This window comes from Marmota flaviventris, chromosome 2 (genome assembly GCF_047511675.1).
Source record: "Marmota flaviventris isolate mMarFla1 chromosome 2, mMarFla1.hap1, whole genome shotgun sequence".
Taxonomy (NCBI): Eukaryota; Metazoa; Chordata; class Mammalia; order Rodentia; family Sciuridae; genus Marmota; species Marmota flaviventris.
In genome coordinates this window covers 12,490,764-12,504,052 of record NC_092499.1, presented here as the reverse complement: position 1 = coordinate 12,504,052, position 13,289 = coordinate 12,490,764, and the positions used below count along the sequence as shown (strand labels likewise).

General features: G+C 36.3%; 1 protein-coding gene across 2 annotated transcripts in view; it reads right to left on the bottom strand.

The window, feature by feature from the left end:
• The window catches only part of Btbd7 (BTB domain containing 7), a 113,236-nt gene that overhangs the window by 18,098 nt on the left and 81,849 nt on the right, over positions 1–13,289 (bottom strand). The window contains exons 4-6 of one of the 2 annotated variants that reach the window (XM_027931700.2): positions 6,883–7,091; positions 5,274–5,349; positions 1,870–2,030 (exon numbers count right to left, since the gene is read on the bottom strand). In XM_027931700.2, coding sequence (XP_027787501.2) covers positions 1,870–2,030; positions 5,274–5,349; positions 6,883–7,091 — 446 coding nt within the window. Of the gene's footprint in view, positions 1–1,869; positions 2,031–5,273; positions 5,350–6,882; positions 7,092–13,289 lie in introns of those variants that run through there. The other variant, XM_071607581.1, reaches the window with a different exon arrangement.

The window sequence follows — 13,289 nt, the reverse complement described above, 5'->3', positions numbered from 1 at the left end:
ACTCTATACAATCAACAGAGTAAAGAGACATCTTACAGAGTAGGAGAAAATATTTGCAAACTATGCCTGATAAGGAATTCAAAATATACAGGAATTCAACTCAATAGCAAAAAAGCCCAAATAACTTGACTGAAGAATAGGCAAAAGGCCTCTAATAGAAATTTCTCAAAAGATGACATACTGCTGGGCACATGGTGCACACCTGTAATCCCAGCAACTTGGGAGGCTAAGGTGGGAAGATCGCAAGTTCAAAACCAGCCTCAGCAACTTAGTGAGGTCCTGGGCAACTTAGTAAGACCTTGTCTCAAAAGGGGGATGTGGCTCAGTGGTCAAGTACCCCTGGGTAAAAAAGCAGATGACATTCAAATGACTAACAGGTATATGAAAAAATGCTCAATATCAGGGAAAGGTGAGTTAAAACCACAATGGCTAGTTAGAATGGGTATTATCAGAAAAGATAATAAGTGTTAGCAAGAAAGTGGAAAAAAAGGAAACCTTTGCGGGTTATTGATGGAAATGCAAATTAAAGTATAACCAGTAAGGAAAATAGCATAGTAGTTCCTCAAAAAAGAAAAAATTGAACCGCTATACATTCTAGCAACCCTACTACCAGGTATATATCCAGTGAAATCAGTGTGTCTAAAGGACATTTGCATTCCCATGTTCATTTTAGCACTAGTTACAAGAGGCAAAATGTAGGTTCTACCTAAATCTTCATCAACAGACGAATGCATAAAAAAATGTGGTATAAAAATATAATGGAATTGGGGCTGGGGTTGTGACTCAGTGGTAGAGTGCTCGCCCAGCATGCATGAGACACTGGGTTTTATCCTCAGCACCACATAAAATCAAAATAATGTGTCCGCCTAAAAAACTAAAGATACATAAATAAATGTTTAAAAAAATATAATGGAATATTATCCACACTTAAAAAGGAGCCTACCATTTGCAACACAGATAAACCTGAAAATGTTTAAAAAAAAAAAAAAAAGCTGACCTCACAAAAGTTGGGAGTAGAATAATCGTTATAAGAGGCTGGGAAAGGGCTGGGTGGATTGGTTGATGGGTACAATATTACAGTTAGAAGGAATAAATTCTAGTGTTCTTTTGTATAGTAGAGCGACTACAGTTAAAAATAACTTTATTATATATTTCAAAAAGGTAGAGGAGGGGAAATTCTGAATGTTCTCACCACAAAGAAATGATAAATGGTTAGAATGATGGGTATGCTAATTACTCAGATTTGATCATTATATAAAGTACACATGTATCAAAACATATTATATCTCTAAATACTACAATTATGACAATCAAAAATAATACAATTATGTTTATAAACATTAAACTTTATAAATCAGTTCATGAAGTATATTTATAATATTTCTTTTCCCCATCCATTCATTCAAGCAGTTCTATCAGTTTAAAAAATACATAAATGTAACACAATCAGCTCCATTAATTTTAACTGGCTGAGAGGGTCTCAGAAGACCAATACACCTTGAATACTGAACCAATTTCCCTTCTGTTCTCTGACTTATTGCTGTTCTTAAAGAGACTCCAGAGGCAATTTTTACCTCTTCCTTTTTTAATAAGGATACATGTGATACACTGATATATGACTGAATTAACTCCTCTAAAAATTTAAGGGTCTAGCAAAAGTACCACCTAGTTAGCCATTCAACTCTCATCCACCAAATATTCATTTGTATTATGTGACAGACACTGGGGGCACAATGTTGTTCAAAACAGACATTTGCTTCTGTCCTCATGAAATTTACCGATACTTTATTAGAAGAGATTGTTCCCAGTGATTAAAGCAAATCTGGCATTTTTCTTTCCATGAAAGGGAAAAATGAATAAGACACTTACTGCATCACTTAAGACTTCACTGTTTATAGGTAAGATGTGTTCAATTCGCACAAAAGGTAAGAGAGAAGAAAGGATCTCTCTAAGCTCTTCGATGTCCAGGTCTCGTCTTTTTACACCCCTTTTGTTCACACTGTGAGCAGTACCACTCAATAAGTTTGGTTCTATGAGACAGAAAATGAGAAGTCTACAACCAAATGCAAATTTTCAGACAGGCTTGCTTTCTTCTACAGTACATATGCTCTAAGTACCACTACTTAAGTACATCTGCTTTAGAAGGGCTGTAAATCAATTATTTTTCTGTCATAAGGAGCTTGTTTAATAAACATGTTCTTGGACAAAAAGAAAGCATCATGTCCCTGGAACAATAATATTCTTTTGGGACTGTTCTGTCTTGATAAAGGATTCTTCTTTGTATACCAACTCAAAGGAGAAAAGATGACAATCTATTAACATCAATCTGATCTCAATTTTGTGATCAGTTTTTATACATATATATTCATATATAAATATTTTATATATATATATTTTTTGGGGGGTAGGTTGTCAATATGTTCATCAGGTTATATATGTTTAAATAGTAATTTTATAGCACTAATCACTTAGTACCCAAGGGAATAAAACCTAACGTACATTCTAATTTTAAGATTTTTATGAAAACCTAAATTTCCGTAACAAAGGAATGTTATTGCATATAAGTGGATCCTTCGATCTTTGATGTGATGTATGTCCACTGTTTAGAGCAGAGAATAAAGGTTTCTTTATTGGTGAAAGAAGATCTAAACCATTTATGTGCTTATGATAGAGATGGGAAGAAAAAACCCATAATTTTAGAAATATTTATTCATGCTTTTAATCTAAGGGGTTCTTCTAATTCCTTAAAAAAAATCAACACTGAATAAGATCTTTATCATTCATAAATGTAAATGCTGGATTTCTAAATATTCTATAAACAAACTGATATCTTTCTTAAATTGTGGGGTATGTGTGTATGATTTTTTGAAAAGCTAAGCTATTTCTAGAGTCACTCAAAATAAAATTGTAAGTCTGTGGGAAAGTATTTCCCCTTTTGCTTGCTGTGATTTAGCTTCATACTTACATAAAGGTATTATTTAAAAAAAAAAAAAGACATGGCATCGTGTTTTCATATAAAATCTTATAGGAACTCCCCAAATATCTAATGGGTAAGGAAAGAACCCTTTGTAGAAGTGACTCTGAAATAAAGGTGTGGTTTGCTTAGCTTCCCTCTTATCCCTGCAGGATGCTCTATTCCAATCCAATCTGAAAACCTTTGAAGGGAAATTTTATCCTTTGAGGAAGCTTATTATTGCCCGCCTCCAAATATGACTTTTCATCATTACCAGCCTTACATTAGTAAACACACCTATGACCTCTAAGAATTATGCAGAGTTTTACACAACCCATTATTGTAATTTGTGATAGTTACAAATTTGTGATAGTTGTGATACTGACAAAAACAATGGATAAGCAAATACTGAACTGGTGCTCCTAGGGGAAGCATAAGTTAGGTTCCTATTCACCTCTGGGCACAACATTTTTTTCAACTGATTAAGACATAACTTTGTTTTATGTGTTTCTGTTTAAAGATTCTTTGTTTTATATTATTCATTCATATGACTGAACTCATGGCCAATAGTGCTGTAACTCATGAATGCTGAATGAAGCTTTTCTTAATTTTATAGCACTAATCACTGTATTTTCTCCAGAAGGTGCATCACAGCCAACATTAAGACAACTCTTTAGCACCATAATTGGGGGCAACTTCAAACAGTGTGAACAGTAATAAAAATATAACACAAAAATGTGAAAAAGGGCACTAAGTAGATTGTGAAAAGAACCCTTGATTATAGTAAATCTGAATAAGGTGAGATGTTGCTGCCTTGTTGGACTTAGCTGGAAACACGCTCGGTGGACTACTAAAACTTCTACAGCTCTGTGCTTGTGCGTTAGTGATCTTAAAAGTGCCATGAATATGAATTTTTGAGGTTACAAATGCATTTTATCAAGTAGATAAATTCACTAATACAGAATCTGCAAATGATAACAGACTGTATACTGGCATTTGAAAAGCTTTCTGAATTAACTGTAGTGGTTTTTATATTTTGAATTTCAAATCTGAAGAAGGTTAAAGGCTTTTGTAGGCCACAGAAAAATAAATTAGGAAAAATACAATAGGAGGACTGGTTTTGTTTCCTAGTACTTGTGTAATAGCATGTTTAAGGGACACTATTAAGAAGGTTTGAATTAGCACAAAATTTTTATGTTATTCAAAAATGTGACAGAACAACTATGTAAACGTGTTAAAAATCACTTACTTGAATATTTTAAATAGGTGCACTTTATGGTTACAAATTAGAACGTATTATAAATTATTTCTAAATACATCTACTGAGCTGGGCGAGGTGGTGCATACCTGTAATCCCAGTGATTTGAGATTCTGAGGCAGGAGGATCATAAGTTTGAGACCAGCCTCAGCAACTTAGCAAGACTCCAGGCTCAAAATAAAAAATAAAAAGGGCTGGGGTATAGCCCAGTGGTAGAATGTCCCTGATTTTAATCTCCAGTACCACAACAAATAAGTAAACAAATTTATTTTAAAATGATAGAAAAGGGAAATCTATTTAATTTTTCCAATTTAAAATCTTTTAGTTGGGTTCATTATACAGAGAAAAACAACACTGTATGAAGTGAGAGGAACTGGTGAGTGGCTAACAAATAAAAGACTGCTATAGAATCCTAAGTTGCCAAAGTCAAAAGCCCATTTCCATTTCCCTATGTATGATGATGTTACCCTTACTTATGTAACACTCCAGCTAGAGGTCACTCAAATATATTCTTTTACCTTCCATAACATTTTAAAATAAAATTGATTTTAAATATTTTAAAGCATGCAATTCAGTGACTTTCAGACATACATATTACTGTGCATCTATGAATACTACATTTTAATCAACAATGTGTGTGTGTGTGTGTGTGTGTGTTACTAGGAACTGAACCTGGGGTGTACTACCACTGAGCTATGCCCTGAGGTCTTTTATTTTTTATTTTGAGACAGAGTCTCAGAAAGTTGCCATGGCTGGTGTCAAACTTGCCATCCTCCTGCCTCAGCCTCCTAAGCAGAGCGATTATAGGCATGCGACACCATAAGTGGCAACATTACACCTTTATAACACTTCAATCTTTACATGAAACTTTTTTATGTGATGCTGAGGATCCAACCCAGCGCCCCGCGCATGCCAGGCAAGCGCGTTACTGTTTGAGCCACATCCCCAGCCCCAAGTTACGTTTTAAAGTTGCAAAATAAAACTTTAACAGCCTATACTCTACTTTTCTGACTGTAAAAAGTTACACATGCTGATTAGCACAAACTAATTTTCTGAACTTACCTCTGTCTGCTATTCTTTTCATCAACTGATGCTCTCCCCATTTAATCAGATATTTAAGGATATCTTGTTCACTTGCCTGCAATAAATATGGTTTGTATTTATTTTAATCAATTTCACTGATAACTTTTCCTAGGTTGTTGCAACTTACCATTGTTTCCCTCTTTCTGTCAGCTGTTAGAAATTTTAGAGTTAAATCTGTTGTCCATCAACAACAAATATGCAAAACCACATTATAGATATTTATCCAGTAATAACTCTTGGCTCCAGCAACATTTTTATTTCCATATTTTTTTTTGCCTTTGTCCTGTTTTCCCCTATTTATTTTATCTTACCATATAGTTTCTATACAATTACCTTATTTTTTGAAACAAGATGGAAATAAACACATGAAAGTAAAAGTACAGTGATAGAGTTATACTATCTCCTTCAAGGATGGGAAATACATACGTAGCAATTTGTGGCAGAGGAAACTGCAATCTCCACAAAGCACTTTATTGGTTGGTAAGAGAGTCTCGAAGCACAACCTGGGAAGTGGCAATGTACCCCTCATTTCTTTGTACCTTATTTAAAATCATAGAGCAAATTTAAACTGCTCCCCGAGTTTAAATTGCTAAAACAGAATGCAAAGCTCCGAGAGTCAATAATTTGAAAGAACTGACAAACTCTAACTCCCCTAAACACAAAGCATCCAGGCTTGATCAGTACAGTGAGAGAAGGCTGGTAAACAAAAGCCTTCCATACATCAAGTCCAAGTGTGACAACATCTGTACTGCAATCAGATCAATATTGAAGGAAAGCACTGATGCCGAGTATATTATTGAACTTTTCACTGCATTTTCTGATTGAGATGGTAGGTAGGACTGTATAATTCTTCTAGTACAAAGACATAGGAATTGTCTCAATGAGTTTGTGTGTTTGCAGCATTAAAACTGTTGTTTAGTTTTAGCATGAAATTCATACAATCAATGCAAAACAACAACAACAAAAAACCTAGCAAATTTAGTTGGATATACTTTACCTGAATACTTCTTGCAATACTTAAAATCTTCTATGACTTTAAATCACCAAATAAGATTAACATATAGTCAAAGATACAAGATACTAAAAACTATTTTTTACTAAAAACGAATAGTTGAAAACATTAGTATTTACTTTGGCAGAACACATGTACTGAGTTTTTATAATCAGTTAAGCAGATGAGAAAGTGAATATTATTTGTATTTTGTTCTGCTTAAACTACTGCCTACAATCTAAATATCTGAGACTGCAGAAAGTAAGATACTGTTATAGGGAATCCACTTTAGTGGAAGCCAAGAAAATTGCTGTTGGAATATGCTTCTGACCTTGCCTACTGCCTCACCTCTTTTGGTGTAGTTGGTTAAGTCCTGGTTTTGTTCATAATGTCAAGTCACAGTAGCAGTGTGCATGAGGAGCCAGTGAGCCAGAAGCCTGTGTTGTACAAATATGAAAAGGGCATTCCTAGGTGGTTTGATCACAGCCTGTTTCTCTCCCCCTACTCTACCCCAGACAGAAGAATAACAGAATACAGATGTATTTCTTGGTGCACATATGAATGACAATGAATTTGAGAGGGGGTGTTAATGATTACCTGTAGATAGTCAGACTGGATAGCAGTAAGCAGATGGTCTTTGCTGAGTTCATAAAAAACATCCGAAGTCATGACCTGGGACAATTCCTCACAGAGGAAATGCAAAGCTTGCCGGTGCACCCACTTAGAGCCATATGGATGTGAGCTCCACTTGAGGATGGCAATTAAGGTATCTAATGAGATGCTCTCAGCAATGATATCCTCACAGCCTAAAAGAGAAGGCAAACACTTCTTGAGATTAATCATAAATATTACTTATTGAACATCAGTGTGTTAGGCTTAAAAGTAGCAATAGTAAAAAAGAACTCAAGGAGATAAAATCTCATGAAAATCACCAAGACATGGTGGGATGGGATAGCAATAGATTATGACATCTTTAGGAAATATACTGCCCTACAGAGAGAGCGAGCGAGCTGTAGAAAAAGGCAGAGAATCCTCCCAGTTGTTCAAGAAAATAAATATCTATATGCAAATCCAATAATTTGAATAAGACAGTATTATGGAAAGCACTGGACCAAAGAGAAAGAAGAGCAGGAAGAAATGATACAGTTGTGGGAACTGGCCAGAGGAAGGATATGGGTGACAATTGATGGACAAGAGCATCCCTACCTAATGAGAAGACAAGGAATATTTGTTCTTTGTACTGTCCTCATAATCTCTCCAAAAACAGACAAAATATCAAAAGTTCTATATTCATCTGGCCTTAGTTCTTTCAAAAAGAAATAAGTGGCTTAAGTAAAAAGGGCCAGGATCCTAGAAGAAGTAACTTCTGGCATTTTAAAAGCTCAAAGAAGAAAAGGAAGAAATCTGAGGATAGTCAGTTGTTTTCCTTAGAAAAAGATAATATAAAGATAAATATAAGTAAAATCTGAGTGACATTGTGGAAAGGAAAATAGCTGAAGTTGGGCAGAAACTCTTTCTTCACTAGGTTTACTATAAAATAAAATGTGATTCTGATTAATATGCAAAAAAAAAAAAAAAAAGAAAGAAAAGAAAGAAATGCTGTGTGCAGTGGTGCACAACTGTAATCCCAGCTCAGGAGGCTGAGGCAGGAGAATTGCAAGTTCAAAGTCAGCTTCATCAACTTAATGAAGCCCTAAGCAACTTAGAGATACCCTGTCTCAAAAAAGAAAAAAAAAAAAAAAAAAAGGCATTTAAACATCATCACCAACAATGAAAAAAATACAGTTACACAGTTTGTTCTCCAATTACCTTAGAGTTTTAAAAGATAAAGCCCAAAGAAAGGGTATCAATGAACTCCAGACTTTCAAAATTCAAAGCTATCTCTAAGACCATAAAACAAGATCAGTGGCAGAGCAACTGCCTGGCATGTGTGAGGCACTGGGTTCAATTCTCAGCACCACATATAAATCAATAAAATAAAAGTCCATTGACAACTAAAAAATATTAAAAAAAAAAGGTAATGCTTCCCTTCCCTTTTCTGCTATGGTACCAGATAAGGAAAAATATCATAGATAATTGTATAATGTGGTTTCCACAAAGCACTTAACAAAATATTTCATAATGCTGCTAGTTTGTTAGCACCACAAGACAGGGACTGCTGTCTTCAGTGTGTCTGAGCATCTTCCTGCACGTGGTGGGTGTCAAATAAAGCTGTAGTGGACATACAAATGAGATCCTTGCAGATATGAGGTGATGACAAAACAGTGGTTAACAAAACCATTCAGAAGCAGCACCACTTAACTTGGAGGGTACAGTGGAAGTCTCTGTCTTTGCTATGTTTATCAAGAATTTGAATGAAGATATGAAAGTAAGCATCTAAATCTCCAGATGACCCTAAAACTGGGAAACACAGTTAATGACACTGAACAAAGCAGAAACATAACTGGCTATAATATAAAGACTGGCCAAAATGAAGTTGAAATGTAACTAGGAAGACTAGAAAGTTCTACACTTAAAATTGAAGATCAACTGCATGTTAGATGAGAGGCAAGCTACCCTAAATACACCCACATAAAATAATATCTGGGTATTTTAGTTGCATGAATGCAAAAGGTAACATAGCTGCTATAAAGCTGAAGCAATTTTAGGCCTTTAAGGTACAAGCATCAAGACCTCGTCAGAGACTCATGTAACCCTATTCTCCTGTGCTGTTTTGGGCCCTGTATTTTGGATGGGCACTGGTCAAACCACAAGATTTCTAGAAGAGAGCTTGAGACCTGTCATAGGAGAAAAGCTTCAAATGAACAGGGTATTTGCTTATGTAAGAGAAACCTGAGTAGAGATGGAAGAGCAGTTTTTAAACATCCGATCAGTCCTCATGAGGTAGAAGAGAAATAAATGACATTGGCTGTTCCAAGGGCAGGTCCTGGGAAACAAATGGTGTTAAAGGAGAATTTTGGTTCAATAACAAGAAATTTATAACTATTATAAATTTCTCTACCCCACTCCCCTCAAAAAAATTTTTTTTCTAGAATAGTAGCAGCAGAGTCTGGCTCATCACATTAGGGACATACTTAACACTGGGTAAGAACTAGGGTCAGAGGACATCCAAGATGCTTCCATCACAAAGACAGAATCATGTTTTGGAATATGGTAAGAGAACAAAGATTCATTTATTTAATCTGAAAATTAATACCTTTATAAGAAACACTGAGGTCACAATGAGATCTACATGAAAATGAAACCAAAAGGCATGAATAAGTGCTGATAAGTGGGAAATACAAAAAAGTTTTAAACAGTCTTCATGATTTTATGGAAATCCTTGAATGTCAAGCTAGAGCAGATCTCTTCCAGCCAGTGGACAACTTCTGTTGGGCTCATGTTTAAAGCAATTGACGGAATAGAAGTCAGCAGTGTAAGTCAACCTGATAGGAAAGGCAATCTTATAGATGCGCTTGGGAATGAAGTAGGGGGATATCAGAGGAAAGAATGTGGGGCTAGGGATGTAACTCAGTGGCAAAGAGCACTTGCCTAGCATGCATGAGACCCTGGGTTCATCCCAGAGCTTGGGGTGGGGGTAGGTAGGAGGAAAGCATGTATCAGAATCCTACTAAACCAGGATATTAGCAGAGGTGAAGAAAAAGAATCAAAGATAATGTGGATCATATATTTAAATTTCTGAGGTTACAAAGAAGCAGGATATGGCAGGAAAAAATGGGCTTTCAAATCAAGACAGATTGGACTTGAAAAAAATTCCAGCTCTGACACTTGGACAGATCACTTAACTATTTGAGCCTGACATTTTCTCATCTCTAACGTTGAGATAATATCTCCCACCTCACAAGGTTGTCACGAGTCCAAATGAGCTGCACCCTTGATGCTCATTCGGATGCACACTGGGGCAGAGGGATATTGACACACAGCTCCTTTTCCTGCTCATTCTCCTGGTGATGTCGTCCATCTCTACAGCCTTCACTCCCATTGCACCCCTATGACTTCCCAGCTATTGCTCCAACCCAGGGTGCTCTCTTGATGCCTTTAGTCATTCCTTACTTCCACTGGACAATTCCAGATGGATGTTCCACAAACAGTTCAAGTATAGAAGTCAGTTCATTTCCTCTGGGAAATCTAGCCTCCTCCCTTTCGTAATGCATTTTAGTGGAATCACTTCTACCCAGTCATCAAAGCCAGAGATCTGAGTAATATTATTGACTCCTTCTCCTGAAGCCCTTATTAAATCTATCACCAAGTGCTGTTCATTATACTTTTAAATCCATCCCCTCCACAGGATCTCTATTCAATTTCTATCACTGTTTTCAAAATTCCATATTTTCTCCCTATACAATTATACAATTGAAACACCCTTTTAAAAAAAAGAAAACCATCTCTAGTCTTGTCCCTTTGAATCTGTTCTCTACTGTTGCCAGAATGATCCTTTAAAATGCAAATTATGTATGCCTCTGTAACAAATTATTCAATAGCTTGCAAATGACTTCAAGAAAAAAAACACAAACTATGTATCTCTTGATGATCTGGCCCTTGCCTGTTCTGCAGGCCCACCTAGCTTAAAAGAGAGAATTATCTTATATTGTCAAAATTAACATTTTCATGTTATGGTAAAGTATCTAAATTAGCAATAATATACTTTTTATCAAAGTGAAAAACACTGGATTGAAAATATGCAGATAATAGCAAGGCAGAGGGGAGGCTGGCAAGGGAAGGCTAGCAAACAAGATGCCAACAGTTGGGCTGGGTTGTAGCTCGGTGGTAGAGCGCTTACCTAGCATGTGTGAGAGACTGAGTTTGATTCTCAGCACTACACATAAATAAATAAAATAAAGGTCCATCAACAACTTAAAAAATAATAAATCCAGGGCCTCAGATATGTTAGGCAAGCACTGCACCACCTAGTTGTATTCCTAGCCCAAAGACAGATTTTTGGTGACAAGGTACTGTACAAATCTGGGCTGGGGATGTGGCTCAAGCGGTAGTGCGCTCGCCTGGCATGCATGCAGCCCGGGTTCGATCCTCAGCACCACATACAAACAAAGATGTTGTGTCCGCTGAAAAAACTAAAAAAATAAATATTAAAAATTTTCTCTCTCCTCTCTCCCTTAAAAAAAAAAATACTGTACAAATCTAAGCCCAGTGCCTAGATGAGAATGACCATATATGTGCAAGTGCAGGTATTTATTTCTACTGATCAGAACATCATATATTCTGTCTTAGCAATTCTCAAACTATCTCTGGTCAAGGATAGTTTGAGAATTGCTAAGATAGAATATATGATAAACTAGAATAAGATAGAATATCGGATAAACTTCCAATCTGTCATGGATCCAATATTTTTATAAAATACAACAAAAATACTACTTGAATGTTGTGGCAATGTCAAATTGCTAGAATATTTTCTATATGGATACTCTGTGCTTATCTCACCATGGTCATACTTTGAACAGAATTGCTCTCATAAGAGTTCCTCCTCCTCCTCCTTCTGCTGCTGCTGCTTCTTTTTGTTTTGGTTCCCGGGACTGAACTCAGGGACACTTGACCACTGAGCCATGTCCCCAGCCCTATTTTATATTTTGTTTAAAGACAGGGTCTTGCTTAGCGCCTTGCAGTTGCTGAGGCTGTCTTTGAACTAACAATCCTCTTGCCTTAGTCTCCTGAGCTGAGGTTTGTCTTCTGTCATGTAAAGACACTGTGGTTACTAGCTCATTGGTCCAAAGAGGATAACAAGTGGCACTGGGAACAAAGGACCCCTGCTGCCCACAGTGGCCACCACAGTAGCCCCAGCTGCTGCAAACTGAAGCACACATTATTTAAACATTTTTTTGTTATACATCACTGAGGTTCTCAGGTGTTTTGCTGCATAGTGATGACAGACTCAAAAACCCATAAAACTTTCTAAATGAATTCAAAAGCTTTTATTAATAATTTTCTTATAATAGGGTTGAGGTTGTAGCTCAGTGGTAGAGTGCTTGCCTCACATGTGGAAGGCACTGGGTTCGATCCTCAGCACCACATAAAAATAAAATAAAGGTGTTGTGTCCATCTACAACTAAAAAAAATTTTAAAAAGATACTTTTCTTATAATAAAATGAACTCCACGTGTAGCCAAGAAATCTGATAGATGGAAAAAGGCACCAACATATTCTGTTTAGGTAGATTTGCAACCATACTGTTGTGAGCTTGGCTTATTATGTGAAGTCATCTTTCTATAATTTAAAAAAAATATTTTTAGTTGTAGCTGGACACAATACCTTTATTTTATTTAGTTAGTTTTATGTGGCGCTGAGGATTAAACCCAGGGCCTTGCACGTGCTAAGCAAGTGCTCTACGGCTGAGCCACAACCCTAGCCCTCTATAATTCTTTTGCTTGGGTGATAACCAAATTTTATAGATCTATCTCCTAATTGTTTAATCTTTTCTTCTATTCTCTTGCCAGCATGCTTTCTGTTCTTTAATGTGGGCAAAAAATGCCCCTTTTCAAAAGATCCTGCATGTTAAACAGAATTGTTTTCTGTTTTTATTATCAAAATTGTTCTCTGGGGCTGGGGTTGTGGCTCAGTGGTGAGCACTTGCCTTGCATGTGAGGCACTGGGATCAATTCTTAGCACCCCATATAAATAAATGAATAAAATAAAGGTTTGTCAACAACTAAAAAAAAAAATTTTAAAAAAAGTGTAAAAAAATTGTTCTGTTTATGTTCCTCTGGTAACTAAATATAAGCCTCAATGTTGACAGCTCTCTGGGCACACTGTCAGGATCTGTCTTTGCTCTCCACTCTCACTTGTGGTTATTCCTAGGTATAACATCTTACTTGTTTAACCAATGCCAGAGGGAAACCTCACCTTGCCTTGTGGCCATCAGGAAATATATAAGCAGCTTCCAGATTCAGAGTTTCATACTGGGGTTGGTTGGGAAGAGAATGACAGAAGAGAGGGAGGGACTGTGGAAGGGAGATGACAGTTCAACAACCAACATAAAAGAATATTATAAGT